This window comes from Centroberyx affinis, unplaced genomic scaffold (genome assembly GCF_046629955.1).
Source record: "Centroberyx affinis isolate AG114_WGS23_722 - 3 ecotype Tasmania unplaced genomic scaffold, CSIRO-AGI_Caff_v1 ptg001111l_1, whole genome shotgun sequence".
NCBI classification, from domain to species: Eukaryota; Metazoa; Chordata; class Actinopteri; order Beryciformes; family Berycidae; genus Centroberyx; species Centroberyx affinis.
In genome coordinates, this window is record NW_027279653.1 from 496,834 (window position 1) to 514,222 (window position 17,389).

Below are 17,389 nucleotides of genomic sequence, written 5' to 3' on the forward strand. Positions count from 1 at the left end.
GAGTTCAAAGGTCAAAAGGTGATGCTGCTTCTGTCGCTGTGGACTCAACTCTGACTCAGTCTCCCTTCCTCACTCCCTCTCAGCCCAAAGGGAGAGACGCTGAGATGACGGACCATGTCATGTTTGCAAGGAGACTGCAGGTCACCGTATCACTGGATCCAATTTAATTTAGAGAGCCTATTTATGTTTCTTTTTTTTTCCCTTTTAGTTTTTATTCCGCTACAAATTGTGGTTTATTTTTGAAAGTGGAGCTGGCAGGCAGAATGTTTGACCTTACAAGCCTAAGAAAAGGAAATAAATCCTTTTTGCCATGATTGTTTTTCAAGGTTTGAGTACATACAGTGGCATTCCTCGTACAAGCAATTTAGTCTCTCATGCTTTAACATTATGTTCCAAGCAAGAGTTTAGCTTTTGAATCAGTGATCAAAATAGTAGGTAGGTTTTGCTCTGAAATGTCAGATTATTTTCCATGATGTAATCCCTGATGTGAGCAGCTGATGTAAGAAATGGATGAGAACAAACACCATATATTATGAAAAGAGACGTAAAATTTGTTCCTTTGCCTCCCAAAAAGTCTACAATCTCTAAGAATTTACTGTATAACATCTAGCAGAACCAAGAAACAGCAAAACATCAGTTGCAACAGTAAGATGTGGGGGAGTATCTTCAAAGGAGTATGAGAATCAAAGAGATCAGAAATTCTCAATGGTTTTTCAAAAATAGTTGCTTAGTCACTGCACTCCAGGATTTCACGTAATGATGATGATAATACACATTTTATCATTCAGAACCTGTTAAAATTTTGTTTCAGTCGATGCAAAACTTCCCACCAAGTTTAACAGTTTGTCATTCATTTTTGAAGGCTAATCTTGATTTGATAAGATATGATTTAATTAGTTTTTATTGATTTATCGATTCATTTCATTGATTTATTTGTTCCATACATACATAAGATGTCAACATTTTCCTCACTGTAAAAGACAAGTGAATGAGACCCAGAAGGTACAGCCAAGGTACAAAACAGTTGTTCATGACAGGCATGTAGCCCACATTATGTATGTGTTTTATGATGTAAATGATCAAAGCCCATTTGAACAGCTAGGAATGGCTTATCAACACGTGATGGTACATATAAGACATAAAATGATGCATTTCTAGTTAGCGCTTTAACTTTAAATGTGATCACTTTCCTGTGGTTTTCCTCTTTCTCAGCACAGACTATTCTAAACAGGATCTAGATAGGATTTCTTGTTCAGATCCTCGTTGAGTGAATTTATGGCAAGGTGTCGCACCATAGTAGATATAGTATATCTCTTAAAGGTCATCCTGCACTGAAACTTGGCTTTATTGAATGTCCAAGACCACTACAATGTACATACTGTATGCACAAGATTAAAATCCCTTGATTATCACAACAACCAAGAGTGTTTTATGAAAAGTGTTTTATGTGGTGTTTAATTTTTTTTGTCCTCAAATGGGATTTCAAATGGGAAGAAAGGAAAGTGGGAGAGGGTTTTCTTCCATTCTTTTCTGAATGATTCATGTTTTTCTTACCATCCCCATTGTATCATCTTGCTCTTTTCATTAGTATTACGATTTATGTTTTCTGTGAATCCCAGGAAAGTAGCTTGTTGTTATGGCATCAACTAATGGGTTTCTTACAGTAAATTATATGAAAAAAAACATACCTAATATTTCACCACTCACTTGGACTCTTTACTGGAATACTGAAGTCACAACATTAATCCAATATAGGCCACACTCACCAGTCCTATAGCTACAAATGCAACTGATTCTTGCGTCTGTCAGAATGATTCATAAAGTTTCTATCAGACAGTTCATGGTTCTGCTTCATGCTCCTTAATTACCTATTGATAACAAGCTCATCATTCGCTCAACTGGGCCCCCAAAAATCATCCATTACCTATCAAGCTTGTAGTGTGATTTATTTTCCAATGAGAACAACTGGGCTGTGACTCATTTACTGAGACTCCATGCAGAACTGAACGGTGTCATATTTTCACAGTAAAAAGGTGTTAACGACTGGAGTTGAGAAGGAGACAAATCAGATGAATATTTTACTTTAAAGCACAGCACTGGCATTTCAGTTTTGCATTTACCTCAGTTTTCACAAGAGAATTTCAAAGTGCCTCTTAATGCAAAGTTCTATACTCTAAAGTCCCATACAGCAGGCAAAATAACAATAACTTTGTCAAATGACATTGTCCGAAAGGCTTATCCTAGCATCAGAACATTGGATATGTTCCTTGTTGAATTTTAGAGTATGCAAAGGTAATGTCCTAATATTTAGATATTTAGATTGCAAGTAGGAATGAGCAAAAGGTTTTCAAACTCAGTTGCATCAATCACATCAATTTACTGTATATTCTCTGTTCTGCATCGACCTTACAGTAAAGCTTGTGTTTTTACACAAGACACAAACCACTTTGATTACTATACTGAAATGTAATGTAATCACTGAAGATGAACAAATACAGTAATGCTGTAACAAGCAAGATTCACTCAAAATGTGTACATGCAACAAATGCTGTAATGTACTGTAACAGTACAGCAGCACAATACTGCAAGGTGTACACAAAGCAGAAACTCAGTACATTACACTATTTTAAAGTACCATTAACCCAAAGAAACCAAAAATAACAGTAACAGCAACCAAAAATGTTTTAGAAGTACGTTTTCTGTATTTTCTGTAGTGGTGAAGTGATTAGTAATTGAGTTGCAGTGCCTGTAACCTGGGAAATATCATTGGAAGTAAGAAGACATGACTGAAAATACTGTACATGTTTTTCAGTAGTGCATGTGTATAGTAATAAGCATTGGAACATTGTACTTACATGTATTGGGTATCTGAGAAGTGAGCTTGTGATTTAGAGTTGTGCACTTTGTAAGCAGAGCATTTATGAGTCTTAAGGTAAGATTTTGGCTAGTCAGTTTGGCTTTTTGCATCCACAATTTTGCACATTTTTGGAACTCTGTTATGAAAATAGGCCATAGCAATTGTAAAAAACAACAACTGTATGTTTCCAGGTCACCCTCAATTAATCCAGGTCACATTTTCATCCCCATCCATCTCACAGTTCAGTAAGCCTCACTGATTTAGCCCATTTGATCTACCTGGCCATCTGACCAGGCAATCTGGACACCCTGCAGTCCGCCACCAGAGAGATTGTTTCACTGCAGCCCTAAAGGTTTCAGCAGGTCCATTAGGCAGCTGTTCAGATGGTTAAACGGTTGCTGGAGGGGCGGCCTAACCGTAGGAGTTGAGACAATCACAGACACTTTTCCTGTTTCAGTGTCTCCCCGTCTCTCTGTTCTGTTTCTATGTAATGACACACAGCAGGCAGCCACTGTGGGGCTCAGGCAGGTCTCAGCCATTTGGCTCTAGCACCCCCCGTTGGTTTACTAAAGTATCCTGCAACATTTGGTGCATCAGCGTTTACAGGGTTGCTGACGCGAGAGTTCAGTAATGGTGTGGTGTGTAAGAGCTTTTTGAATGGAAATAGCTTCAGAACTAATGAAGAACTAATACATGGAAATACAGTTTAAAATGAAAGGACAATGGCCTGAAAGAGGTTGTAAATTTATTTAAGTTGATAAGTACAACTCAACTGGGTAAAGATACATTCTTACAACTCTGTGTGAGTGTTTGTGTGTGTGTGCGCGTGTGTGGATACACATACACATGCATGTGTCCATGTTTGTGTGTGTGCATGCATGAGTGTGTGTGTGTGCTGCTATGCATGAGCTGTGAGTTTGTGTCCTGTTCGTAAAAGGTGTTAAGCAGGAAGGAGACATCTGACAGATGTTGTTGTAAGTGTTGGTGGTCTCTGCTTCCTTCTCGGTATTTAAACCTACAAAAGGAAATTGAGCCATTTGCAAGGAAACAAAGGAAAAACTGAAACAAAATAAACTGTGAAAGATGACGCAACAAAAAAAAGCTAGACTGCGTCACAGAAAGGAATTCAGTTAAAAATGCCTGGGAAGCACTGCAGTGGGTGACATTTTCCCATCGAAAAATTAAATCCTAACTAGGAGGGCACTCAGAGAGCGCAGACCTCCGCCAAGGTTCGTGCTATTATTGCTTGTTCGTGAGTCGGATCCGGATCCGCTCCAAAATTTTATGGGTTCTTCCTTGGCCCATGCTACACCCTTCCACGAAGTTTCATAAAAATCGGGCCAGTAGTTTTTTCGTAATCCTGCTAACAGACAAACAAACAGACAAACAAACAAACGGCACCGAAAACATAACCTCCTTGGCGGAGGTAAATATTGACATCATCATTTTGAAGTTGTGAAGATCAATGGATGCCACATTATAAACAACAGCTGTTACATATTTAAACTTCACCTTTTTCCACAGTACCTTTTGGACCCTATTCTTTCTATTCTCCCCTGTTCTTTGAGAGTTGCACTGCAACTACATCGTCTTCTCCCCTGGCTTTATTGTCACCTCATGCTTTTCAGTTAGCAGGAGGTGACGTCGTCACTGAAACTATGAGGATGTCATGAAAGACTGATTAATACTGTCTTTTTGTAAAGTATGACTTTGGTGTGATTTCTCATATTCACAAGTATGACTGAGAGGCATACTTGTAAGTTTCTCATATTCACAAGTATGACTGAGAGGCATACTTGTAGGTTACAATAAAAAATGAGCATTCGTGCTGTTGATGATTGCCCTTTTTATTCTTCATTGTCTCTGTATGTGAGTGCTTGTATGTTAGGAATTTAGATGGTGAAGGTAGGGGGGATGATGGGGAGAAAAGGAGAGAATAAGGAAGGGTGGTAGTTGGTTTCATGATACTGGCAATGCACAGTTATTTGGTTGTTGGGTTGTTGGGTCCTACCTGTTCTCATAACCGAAATAAAGCTGTCAAAAAAGTTTTACTTTATCCAGCAATGTGGGACAAGGTTTCACTCACTTGAGAGTCCTTATACAGGAGAAGCTCTGGTATATTTGGTGCCAAAGCCGAGGAAGAAAATGGGAGAAATGTATTGAATAAATAACAGAAATACTACCTTCTTTAAAAGTTGTAAGTTGGCTCATATGGGGATGTAGAGTTGGAGCAACAGCATATCTATATATTGAGTGGGCTATCCTGGGCCATATGAATAATGTAGATTGAAACTTCACTTCTCTCTACAAGTGAACTGGTTCAAATAAAACAACTGGATAACCTTTTAGCTGTAAATGTTTTCTTTTATTAAGCAGTTGTTAAATACTTTGTGCTGTATATTTAGTTAAATGGAACAATGCAGTCTAAATGTAAGTAGCTGAACATGCAGTCTTTTGTACTCTTCTGTCTGTGGCGAGTGAAGTGTTACATGTGGTTAAGAGCTGTGGTTGATACATTTGTAAGAACCAGTGTAGCACAAGTTTTAAAACAGTATAAAAAGCCAAGGAAATAGCTGATGACAACTTTGCTGAAGCAAGAATGAAGACCATGAAACCTGCCATCGGTATCGCTCTTCTGCTGCTCTGTGCACGTAAGAAATTAACATTATTTCTCCTAAGTCAGTGATAATATGAGTGCATCTTATGACATAAATATATATATTTTTGTTTGCATTCTGTTTTATTTCAAGTTGTTGTTGAGTCATGGCACTCTCTGGAGGACCGACCAGAAGACCACGAAGATTTTCCATCCATGTGGAAAGACTACATGGAGAGAGCCGACCACCTTACAGAGGAGGTGAGAACCTGTGACACATAATGCACTTTTCAAGAGGTCAGTCACCTGTGAACATGTTGCAAACTCAACATCCAGCCCGTTGACTGACTCATCACCATATGGTCAACCTATAACACATGAACTGATACCTTCATGGGAACATATCTGAAATGTTTCTTTTTGTATCAATAGACTGTACAATATATATGCCTATATACCAAAGTTGCTTTTTTTTTTTTTACAACTATCACAGTATGAAGCTTTCCCCGGTTTCTGTAAAGCCTGCAAAGTCATTATATCCAAAGTTCAGAAGAAGCTGGGCGGTGCAACTGCAAAGGTAATGAATATAAAATGACATCATACTGGTCCATTTATCACAGTACTGTGTAATTATTTGATCCAATTTAATCATCTCAACTAAGGATATGATACATTGATCTGGCTTCATTTCACTGCAACAGGATACTCTAGTTAATGTTTTGGTCATGCAAAACAATCTGTTCAGATGTTATCCCCGATATTGTAGTCTCTTTCACAGATGTTTCCTTATGTATCATACGACCTTACTGAGAGAGACCAATATCCCCCTGTAGTTGAAAAAAAAAAATCTGCACTTGTCTTTCCAGCAATTCTGGCAGTTTTAATTATTTTCTATCAACCTAGAAACAAATGTGTCTTTTAAAATTGTACATGTGTTTTTATTTGCAGGATGAAATCTCAAAGCTGTTGGACAGTGCCTGCAATAGAGTGGGCAAATTGATCAAGGGCATCTGCAAAAAGATCCTCAATAAATACAAAGATAAACTGATTGATGCTTTAGCCAATAAAATGTCTGCAAAGGATGCGTGTGTTAAGCTGACACTCTGCAAGAAATATACACCTGCTGGCCTTTAGATACTATAGATAATGTATCGCTGACGGTTTTGGTCTACACTGATTGGACTGAAGTCTAGCATTGCTGTTTCAACTGTTTCATTTATGAAGTTGGAGATGTGTGAAATTCTCACATGCATACTGCGCTGCACTTGCCTTTGCAATAAAGCATTACTGAAGCTATGTAGTGGTGTAATTCTTTCCATTTCTTTACATACAGTAATGTTGAGACTTCAAATTCTTTTAGACACTAAGACTGTTTTCTCTTGTTATACAGCTAATCAAAAGTTGAGAAAATCGAAATACAGATTTTTGGTTCAATTTGGAGCCAAATATTTTGATCTACCCATAGATCCTCATACAGATGAAACATGGGGTAACGTAATGAATAATGCAAAGGTTTCCACTTTTTAATTATACAACAAACACATTCACTATTAAAAAAACTACCAAACTCCTGCTGGAGAAAACCCCATTTGTTTGACCAGGTTTTTCCTTCCCAGTGCTCTTTAACTGGAATTTAAAGTCGGCTTAATAAGTGCTTCATGTTGATAATGGGTCATTTCCCTCCATTGAGTTCAGTGACAAAGCAAAGTAAGACTCATGTGTATAAAAGGTGTCATAACTCTCAGACACTCTCAGAGTTCACAGCAGGTTGAAAGCCATGAATATGTCTGATCCTCCTTGCCTGCTTCCTGATGACATGTTCAGGTGTGCTCTTGTGTTGTTTGATACACTGTTTTGACTTGAAACATGTGAACATATTACATTTTTTATTGCAAAACCCATTTCATGAATTTGAGAGTGGATCCTCCCTCTGCATGTCGTAAGGTGCTGCAGGCTCGGTGGCTTCCCTCTTATGTGAATGGCAAGTCATATTTTAACAATTTCCCCTTTTTTCCTTCTCAATTTGGACAGTCCATGGGAGATGCCTCGAGTTTGACCTCGATGATCTTGACCAGATGGAAGAGGAAATCTCTGTGGATGCTGTGAAAAGGCTTCTCCCCTACCTTTTCACCTGACCCTATTTTCCCCAAATTACTGCATTCTAACGTAATGCCACCTTACCTGTGCAGAGTCTTACCTGTTCCTTGGGCTGGTTGGAGTATAAGGGAGGACATGTGTCTGCATCCCTGTATTTAAGGTGTGGCCTGGGCCATACCAAGTCAATGGGGGAGGGACTTTCCCTGGCTAAAGTGTAATGTGGAAGTTAAATTGCCCACATAGAATGGTGACTGTTTATTGTTTTATTTAGATAGTCCACCTATATAATGTTTGAAAATGTATGTTTCATTTACATTTTAAGAACATTTATGATAACCTCCTCTTGTATAGCCTACCCTATGTTTACCTATGATAATAGTTCAGTCCAATCAAGGTGGGGCTGGGGAGGGTATTGACCTGGTCATTCTGACCTTGGTAGAGAGAGTGTAACAGCTTGCTGTGAGGCTGTGAGGCTGTATTTGTAGCATCCCGGGCCTGTGTCTCTTTGTTTCCTGATTTTTGGCTTATCATTTTTGGTTAATAAAACCACAGCCTCGTTTGTATTATACCTCTGCCTCATGACTCCCTTCTTCAGCATATCAACATCTTTTTTTGAAGTTTTTCCAGTGCCAGTCAGCCACACTAGCATCCCTTTTAAGTAGTGGTACAAGCGGTAACTCTACAGATGCGAACAAGGTAAAAATGGCTGCTGAAACACTAAGGGAAGAGCAGCAAAAAGAGAGTGCTCACCCATAACTTATGGAATATTTAAACGTAAAGCATTCTTCCTGGTATATAACTTGCCATAAATAACAATCCTTTTTATTCTTACATTTGTGTTTTTGTAATCTTGATATCACTGTAATTTCTGATTGAGAGCTGCCACTTGATTCTGTGATCTGCCTCCACTACTTAAAAGGGATGCTAGTGTGGCTGACTGGCACTGGAAAAACTTCAAAAAAAGATGTTGATATGCTGAAGAAGGGAGTCATGAGGCAGAGGTATAATACAAACGAGGCTGTGGTTTTATTAACCAAAAATGATAAGCCAAAAATCAGGAAACAAAGAGACACAGGCCCGGGATGCTACAAATACAGCCTCACAGCCTCACAGCAAGCTGTTACACTCTCTCTACCAAGGTCAGAATGACCAGGTCAATACCCTCCCCAGCCCCACCTTGATTGGACTGAACTATTATCATAGGTAAACATAGGGTAGGCTATACAAGAGGAGGTTATCATAAATGTTCTTAAAATGTAAATGAAACATACATTTTCAAACATTATATAGGTGGACTATCTAAATGACAGCATCCCACTTTCCAGGGACCCGTGACTCACTTGATTTTTCAAGAGGCCAATTTGGTTGCAGACGGACGACACCTTTTTTGTCAGCTCCTGTAACAGAAATTCATTCGTAAGAACCACAGCGGGGCCTGACCAGTGGAGAGTTAGACCTCACAAGCACAGCAGGGCATCAGCTAGATTCCTTCAGTTTCGCTCCATCCTGTTTATAATGCCATGATGACTACAGCGTCATGACGCTTTTTACCTCGGCAGTGGCATTGGCGCCGGCGGATTTCTTCACCTTGTTCAAAGCCCACTTGCACGCCCAGCATAAACCTGGGAGCTGCGGAAGCAAATGAAAGGGACACAGAGATATATTATTATTATTGTTGAGGCCAGGCATTTTTGCAAAATATCAAAATATGTTTATGTGATGGAAGAATGTTAAACAGCAACAGTGCAGGTTTCTAACCTCAGCTCTGACGGTTTGACTAATATTGATTGTTTTATTATTTGTGGATTTTGCAGTTAAGAAACATGAGGAATATCCTTGATTTCAAAGAACAACTCCTACGCATCATTTCCTTATCCCAGATGCAACAACTCTAATTACAATTTCTTGAACTGATGAAATCTTAACAGTGCATCAACACATTTTCCCTAATTCTTTCTCTTTTTTTTCTGATGTGCACCCTTTAGGACAAAGGAGGTTCTGGATCTGTTTTACCGATGAAGCCATCAGGATTCAAGAGACTGAACGCAATGGAAACCCCTGACTTCTTACACATATACAACTATTAAACTGCCGCTGCTTTGTGTGCTCTGCTGAATTGCTTGATTTCACTTTCTGTATCCGCGCAGAATCAACATCAATAAATTTGCTTTGGAATTTCATCAGGTATGTGTTATTGTGAAAATTATTTGTCAGACTAGATCTCTGTTACACACAATGTTTCACCACACAAATACATATTATGGAACAACATGGTCATCACTATTAAAAACAAGTCACTGGATCTTCCTAAGTGGAAAAAATATGAAAAAATATAATGTATGTAATGCATTTATTTGATGAGACTTGACATATGTTGATTTATGAAGAGTAGATGAATTAGTATAATTTTCCATCAAATGTTTAGAGAATTCAAACCGGTGATAAAGGCAAGATGTCCGATGTCAGATGTCCAATATCAACTTAGGAAGGACAAGAAGAAACTGAGGGAGTCCAGGTCAGGGAGACAGCAGAGAGCAGCCAGACCAACCAAACCCCAGATCCAGTCAGGACACTGCACCACCCATGGCTTCACTACAGCCTTTTTCTGTTTATTTTATGTCTGCAGCTGTTCGTGCTCAGTGTGATGGAAATCTTCCATCAAATTACAATAATTATGTAAAACAATTCCACGCCATTATAATACAGAGGTATGTTATAAGATATTCAATTTTATCATTTTCAGGTTCAAGTTAACAACTGTATAGGTCATGTGTGACTTGGCTTGTAACGCAGTAGTGTCCTAAATCCTTGGTGGTGCCTCTGACTTAGATGGAATCTTTTTACTTGACAAAAAATCTAATAATAAATACATCAGAGAAATTTTCCAAAAAGAAAAACAAAGTGATACCTAGAGGTAAATTTCCCTGGAATGCCCTGAAATCTTGGATGTTCCCACATAAGTGCTGCATCCCTAACAAAGTCAGGGAAATACACTGCTAAAATTCTTCACAATATATATAACTTTACTATCTCGAAACGTAAAGATATAAGCGATATTTGTGTTTTTTGTCACACACCACCTTAGAGATTGACATAGATTAGATTTTGGCACATAGATTTGGACTGGGATGGCATCTCAGCAAAAAATATTTGATGTCACTATGAAATGCAAGATAACTGCTGTCTTGAATACATCGTAAACTGGATTATTATGTTGGGCAATTTTTACACACATAAACAAAAAATTAATAAGTCCTCCCTTTTACTCAGTATCTTTCAATATCTGGCAATATCTTTACTCCTAACCCTTGATTAACTTTGTAATGAGCAATTCCCCCTCTTGTATTTATTTATTTATTTATAATTTACATTGTTTTTTCATTTTCATTTTTGTATTTTCTTATCTTATTTCATTTTCATTTTTGTACTTATTTATTGTTGTACACTTAATTATGATTTTTATCTAATGTTAATATTCATATAATCTTGAATGCAGCAATATGCATTGCTTTCTCTACTGCTTTAGTTGAATTGTAATGTACATTTCTTTTTCTGACCAATTAAAACAACAACAACAAAGCATTACAGGTTTGTGTGCTTGGTGCTATGGGAAATGATCGGAGGGCAGATCTCCCATGAGCCCACATGACTCCATTATCAATAATATCTTGACTAAAAATGAAGAAGCGTGTTCTCGTTTTACACAACCCACTGCCCTCGAACAATATGGCTACACCAGACCGACACTACATGGTGGCAGCTAGATGAGGATCATGACAAACTTTAAGAGAGTGACATTAAGAAAATCAAGAGTGAAATTTAAAAGCAAAAACTAGACCGTCAATACTTTTATCTCTTGACTAATCCTGTGTGAAAACCTAATATAATAAACCTAAAATCACTAGTAGACCATGAAAGCCTAGTATATGGCTGGACCGTGTATGGGTGTGCCACGTGCCACGGCGGACCAATGGTGTAACTAACTCCGCTGTAGACTGTTAATACAGAATAATAGTCCATATATCCATACTGATCTCCGTTCCAGCGCGTCCCGACTCCTCTCTCCACTGCTGTCGTCTCCACCGCGCCCACGGCCCGCATTGATCCTGCCGAACCAAGCGCCAGACGCTCTGTTACACGTCGGTGCCGAAAACGCTGTTTGCCGGACACCCGGGGGCGCATCGTCATCGGGACCCCAGCCGAAATCTCGGCCGGATCACCGGTTACAAATCGGCGCCCAGCTAGTGGCACTGGCCAGAACCGTGGCCCCGGGAAACTTCGGGAAGGTCGGAAATAAGCCCTCGGCGTGATGAAACCTCCATGCTTGTTTGTGTCTCTCTCTCCGCCGACAGAACAGAGGGGCTTCAGGTGGACTGAGCTCGCGCATATGCATCGACATAAACGGTGATATGATATCATTGTAAAGATTCTACTTTAGCTTCAGCTTACATGCATGATATTGGTCAGCCCGCTTACTGTGTGGGAGAAACGGGCTCCTGATCTCAGCAGAGAAACTAGACGGCGAAGAAAACGAAACTGAAATTTCTGGCTCTGTGATACTATGATGTGCCACGTGCCACGGCCGACCAATGGTGTAACTTGATCACTCAGTCACTCAGTGAGTGACAGACATTCGCATTGTAGGGGTGGCCCCGCTGTTGTGGTCCAACCAAAAATGAGGCAAAGGTGAAACGCATCAAACAGTCAAAAAATAAAAACCAACCCCTTTCAAAAAAAGCCATGACATTGCCCACTAAACCCTCCTCTGCCAGGAAGTGAGACATTAGTAGGAACCAGTGTAGCACAAGTTTTAAAACAGTATAAAAAGCCAAGGAAGTAGCTGATGACAACTTTGCTGAAGCAAGAATGAAGACCATGAAACCTGCCATCGGTATCGCTCTTCTGCTGCTCTGTGCACGTAAGAAATTAACATTATTTCTCCTAAGTCAGTGATAATATGAGTGCATCTTATGACATAAATATATATATTTTTGTTTGCATTCTGTTTTATTTCAAGTTGTTGTTGAGTCATGGCACTCTCTGGAGGACCGACCAGAAGACGACGAAGATTTTCCATCCATGTGGAAAGACTACATGGAGAGAGCCGACCACCTTACAGAGGAGGTGAGAACCTGTGACACATAATGCACTTTTCAAGAGGTCAGTCACCTGTGAACATGTTGCAAACTCAACATCCAGCCCGTTGACTGACTCATCACCATATGGTCAACCTATAACACATGAACTGATACCTTCATGGAAACATATCTGAAATGTTTCTTTTTGTATCAATAGACTGTACAATATATATGCCTATATACCAAAGTTGCTTTTTTTTTTTTTACAACTATCACAGTATGAAGCTTTCCCCGGTTCCTGTAAAGCCTGCAAAGTCATTATATCCGAAGTTCAGAAGAAGCTGGGCGGTGCAACTGCAAAGGTAATGAATATAAAATGACATCATACTGGTCCATATATCACAGTACTGTGTAATTATTTATTTGATCCAATTTAATAATCTCAACTAAGGATATGATACATTGATCTGGCTTCATTTCACTGCAACAGGATACTCTAGTTAATGTTTTGGTCATGCAAAACAATCTGTTCAGATGTTATCCCCGATATTGTAGTCTCTTTCACAGATGTTTCCTTATGTATCATACGACCTTACTGAGAGAGACCAATATCCCCCTGTAGTTGAAAAAAAAAATCTGCACTTGTCTTTCCAGCAATTCTGGCAATTTTAATTATTTTCTATCAACCTAGAAACAAAATGTGTCTTTTAAAATTGTACATGTGTTTTTATTTGCAGGATAAAATCTCAAAGCTGTTGGACAGTGCCTGCAATAGAGTGGGCAAATCCATCAAGGGCATCTGCAAAAAGATCCTCAATAAATACAAAGATAAACTGATTGATGCTTTAGCCAATAAAATGTCTGCAAGGGCTGCGTGTGTTAAGCTGACACTCTGCAAGAAATATACACCTGCTGGCCTTTAGATACTATAGATAATGTATCGCTGACGGTTTTGGTCTACACTGATTGGACTGAAGTCTAGCATTGCTGTTTCAACTGTTTCATTTATGAAGTTGGAGATGTGTGAAATTCTCACATGCATACTGCGCTGCACTTGCCTTTGCAATAAAGCATTACTGAAGCTATGTAGTGGTGTAATTCTTTCCATTTCTTTACATACAGTAATGTTGAGACTTCAAATTCTTTTAGACACTAAGACTGTTTTCTCTTGTTATACAGCTAATCAAAAGTTGAGAAAATCGAAATATACAGATTTTTGGTTCAATTTGGAGCCAAATATTTTGATCTACCCATAGATCCTCATACAGATGAAACATGGGGTAACGTAATGAATAATACAAAGGTTTCCACTTTTTCATTATACAACAAACACATTCACTATTAAAAAACTACCAAACTCCTGCTGGAGAAAACCCCATTTGTTTGACCAGGTTTTTCCTTCCCAGTGCTCTTTAACTGGAATTTAAAGTCGGCTTAATAAGTGCTTCATGTTGATAATGGGTCATTTCCCTCCATTGAGTTCAGTGACAAAGCAAAGTAAGACTCATGTGAAGCATTATGGCACGCACGCACACACACACACACACACACACAACACTGCACCTATTAATTTCCCAGCATGCTTTGTGTTGATATGTGGTTAAATTTGGTCCTTACCTTATTTGGTACTACTTACTATATATGTACTGTGTGCATATCCTGTAAGTATAGAGCTGACAGGAACAGATGTGGGCAGGGTGAAGGGTGAAGCATTTCGTGCAAAGATGTATAAAGGTGTCATAACTCTCAGACGCTCTCAGAGTTCACAGCTGGTTGAAAGCCATGAATATGTCTGTGATCCTCCTTGCCTGCTTCCTGATGACATGTTCAGGTGTGCTCTTGTGTTGTTTGATACACTGTTTTGACTTGAAACGTGTGAACATATTACATTTTTTATTGCAAAACCCATTTCATGAATTTGAGAGTGGATCCTCCCTCTGCATGTCGTAAGGTGCTGCAGGCTCGGTGGCTTCACTCTTATATGAATGGCAAGTCATATTTTAACAATTTCCCCTTTTTTCCTTCTCAGTTTGGACAGTCCATGGGAGATGCCTCGAGTTTGACCTCGATGATCTTGACCAGATGGAAGAGGAAATCTCAGTGGATGCGAACAAGGTAAAAATGGCTGCTAAAACACTAAGGGAAGAGCAGCAAAAAGAGAAGTGCTCACCCATAACTTATGGAATATTTAAACGTAAAGCATTCTTCCTGGTATATAACTTGCCATAAATAACAATCCTTTTTATTCTTACATTTGTGTTTTTGTAATCTTGATATCACTGTAATTTCTGATTGAGAGCTGCCACTTGATTCTGTGATCTGCCTCCACACACTGTTGCTGTTTAACATTCTTCCATCACATAAACATATTTTGATATTTTGCAAAAATGCCTGGCCTCAACAATAATAATAATATATCTCTGTGTCCCTTTCATTTGCTTCCGCAGCTCCCAGGTTTATGCTGGGCGTGCAAGTGGGCTTTGAACAAGGTGAAGAAATCCGCCGGCGCCAATGCCACTGCCGAGGTAAAAAGCGTCATGACGCTGTAGTCATCATGGCATTATAAACAGGATGGAGCGAAACTGAAGGAATCTAGCCGATGCCCTGCTGTGCTTGTGAGGTCTAAGTCTCCACTGGTCAGGCCCCGCTGTGGTTCTTACGAATGAATTTCTGTTACAGGAGCTGACAAAAAAGGTGTCGTCCGTCTGCAACCAAATTGGCCTCTTGAAAAATCTATGCATCAAATTCGTGAAGAATAACTTTGGAGAATTGATCGAGGAGCTTTCTACCACTGATGACGTCCGCACCATCTGCGTCAACCTCGGTGCCTGCAAGTGAGTCACGGGTCCCTGGAAAGTGGGATGCTGTCATTATAATATTCAATTGATCTGACACCCTGCAGGTTTCTAACCTCAGCTCTGACGGTTTGACTAATATTGATTGTTTTATTATTTGTGGATTTTGCAGTTAAGAAACATGAGGAATATCCTTGATTTCAAAGAACAACTCCTACGCATCATTTCCTTATCCCAGATGCAACCACTCTAATTACAATTTCTTGAACTGATGAAATCTTAACAGTGCATCAGCACATTTTCCCTAATTCTTTCTCTTTTTTTTCTGATGTGCACCCTTTAGGACAAAGGAGGTTCTGGATCTGTTTTACCGATGAAGCCATCAGGATTCAAGAGACTGAACGCAATGGAAACCCCTGACTTCTTACACATATACAACTATTAAACTGCCGCTGCTTTGTGTGCTCTGCTGAATTGCTTGATTTCACTTTCTGTATCCGCGCAGAATCAACATCAATAAATTTGCTTTGGAATTTCATCAGGTATGTGTTATTGTGAAAATTATTTGTCAGACTAGATCTCTGTTACACACAATGTTTCACCACACAAATACATATTATGGAACAACATGGTCATCACTATTAAAAACAAGTCACTGGATCTTCCTAAGTGGAAAAAATATGAAAAAATATAATGTATGTAATGCATTTATTTGATGAGACTTGACATATGTTGATTTATGAAGAGTAGATGAATTAGTATAATTTTCCATCAAATGTTTAGAGAATTCAAACCGGTGATAAAGGCAAGATGTCCGATGTCAGATGTCCAATATCAACTTAGGAAGGACAAGAAGAAACTGAGGGAGTCCAGGTCAGGGAGACAGCAGAGAGCAGCCAGACCAACCAAACCCCAGATCCAGTCAGGACACTGCACCACCCATGGCTTCACTACAGCCTTTTTCTGTTTATTTTATGTCTGCAGCTGTTCGTGCTCAGTGTGATGGAAATCTTCCATCAAATTACAATAATTATGTAAAACAATTCCACGCCATTATAATACAGAGGTATGTTATAAGATATTCAATTTTATCATTTTCAGGTTCAAGTTAACAACTGTATAGGTCATGTGTGACTTGGCTTGTAACGCAGTAGTGTCCTAAATCCTTGGTGGTGCCTCTGACTTAGATGGAATCTTTTTACTTGACAAAAAATCTAATAATAAATACATCAGAGAAATTTTCCAAAAAGAAAAACAAAGTGATACCTAGAGGTAAATTTCCCTGGAATGCCCTGAAATCTTGGATGTTCCCACATAAGTGCTGCATCCCTAACAAAGTCAGGGAAATACACTGCTAAAATTCTTCACAATATATATAACTTTACTATCTCGAAACGTAAAGATATAAGCTATATTTGTGTTTTTTTTCACACACCACCTTGCACATAGATTTGGACTGGGATGGCATCTCAGCAAAAAATATTTTATGTCACTATGAAATGCAAGATAACTGCTGTCTTGAATATATCGTAAACTGGATTATTATGTTGGGCAATTTTTACACACATAAACAAAAAATTAATAAGTCCTCCCTTTTACTCAGTATCTTTCAATATCTGGCAATATCTTTACTCCTAACCCTTGATTAACTTTGTAATGAGCAATTCCCCCTCTTGTATTTATTTATTTATAATTTACATTGTTTTTTCATTTTCATTTTTGTATTTTCTTATCTTTTTTCATTTTTATTTTTGTACTTATTTATTTTTGTACACTTGATTATGATTTTTATCTAATGTTAATATTCATATAATCTTGAATGCAGCAATATGCATTGCTTTCTCTACTGCTTTAGTTGAATTGTAATGTACATTTCTTTTTCTGACTAATTAAAACAACAACAACAAAGCATTACAGGTTTGTGTGCTTGGTGCTATGGGAAATGATCGGAGGGCAGATCTCCCAT

The 17,389-nt window shown here is 38.7% G+C and overlaps 3 protein-coding genes across 3 annotated transcripts; all 3 read left to right on the plus strand.

Annotated features, from left to right (window-relative positions):
* Positions 1-5,381: 5,381 nt before the first annotated feature.
* On the plus strand, positions 5,382-6,743 carry LOC139647789 (saposin-C-like). The gene is made up of 4 exons (XM_071523768.1): positions 5,382-5,508; positions 5,608-5,714; positions 5,947-6,030; positions 6,402-6,743. The coding sequence occupies exons 1-4, from the start codon at positions 5,457-5,459 to the stop codon at positions 6,585-6,587; spliced, it is 429 nt and encodes a 142-aa protein (XP_071379869.1). The 5' UTR covers positions 5,382-5,456; the 3' UTR covers positions 6,588-6,743.
* Positions 6,744-12,331: 5,588 nt separating this feature from the next.
* On the plus strand, positions 12,332-13,708 carry LOC139647788 (non-pathogenic pore-forming peptide amoebapore A-like). The gene is made up of 4 exons (XM_071523767.1): positions 12,332-12,468; positions 12,568-12,674; positions 12,907-12,990; positions 13,366-13,708. The coding sequence occupies exons 1-4, from the start codon at positions 12,417-12,419 to the stop codon at positions 13,549-13,551; spliced, it is 429 nt and encodes a 142-aa protein (XP_071379868.1). The 5' UTR covers positions 12,332-12,416; the 3' UTR covers positions 13,552-13,708.
* Positions 13,709-14,305: 597 nt separating this feature from the next.
* LOC139647776 (antimicrobial peptide NK-lysin-like) lies at positions 14,306-15,969 on the plus strand. The gene is made up of 5 exons (XM_071523753.1): positions 14,306-14,459; positions 14,658-14,743; positions 15,076-15,153; positions 15,308-15,462; positions 15,767-15,969. The coding sequence occupies exons 1-5, from the start codon at positions 14,411-14,413 to the stop codon at positions 15,798-15,800; spliced, it is 402 nt and encodes a 133-aa protein (XP_071379854.1). The 5' UTR covers positions 14,306-14,410; the 3' UTR covers positions 15,801-15,969.
* Positions 15,970-17,389: the final 1,420 nt, after the last annotated feature.

Bases quoted from the DNA above. Each gene is read 5' to 3' on its own strand.
- LOC139647776 (XM_071523753.1), top strand. From the start codon at position 14,411: ATGAATATGTCTGTGATCCTCCTTGCCTGCTTCCTGATGACATGTTCA. The intron at 15,154-15,307 runs GTAAAAAGCGTC...TTTCTGTTACAG, and splicing joins GCGCCAATGCCACTGCCGAG to GAGCTGACAAAAAAGGTGTC. The intron at 15,463-15,766 runs GTGAGTCACGGG...TGCACCCTTTAG, and splicing joins GTCAACCTCGGTGCCTGCAA to GACAAAGGAGGTTCTGGATC.
- LOC139647789 (XM_071523768.1), top strand. From the start codon at position 5,457: ATGAAGACCATGAAACCTGCCATCGGTATCGCTCTTCTGCTGCTCTGT. The intron at 5,509-5,607 runs GTAAGAAATTAA...TTTTATTTCAAG, and splicing joins TCTTCTGCTGCTCTGTGCAC to TTGTTGTTGAGTCATGGCAC. The intron at 6,031-6,401 runs GTAATGAATATA...TTTTATTTGCAG, and splicing joins TGGGCGGTGCAACTGCAAAG to GATGAAATCTCAAAGCTGTT.
- LOC139647788 (XM_071523767.1), top strand. From the start codon at position 12,417: ATGAAGACCATGAAACCTGCCATCGGTATCGCTCTTCTGCTGCTCTGT. The intron at 12,469-12,567 runs GTAAGAAATTAA...TTTTATTTCAAG, and splicing joins TCTTCTGCTGCTCTGTGCAC to TTGTTGTTGAGTCATGGCAC. The intron at 12,675-12,906 runs GTGAGAACCTGT...CAACTATCACAG, and splicing joins CCGACCACCTTACAGAGGAG to TATGAAGCTTTCCCCGGTTC.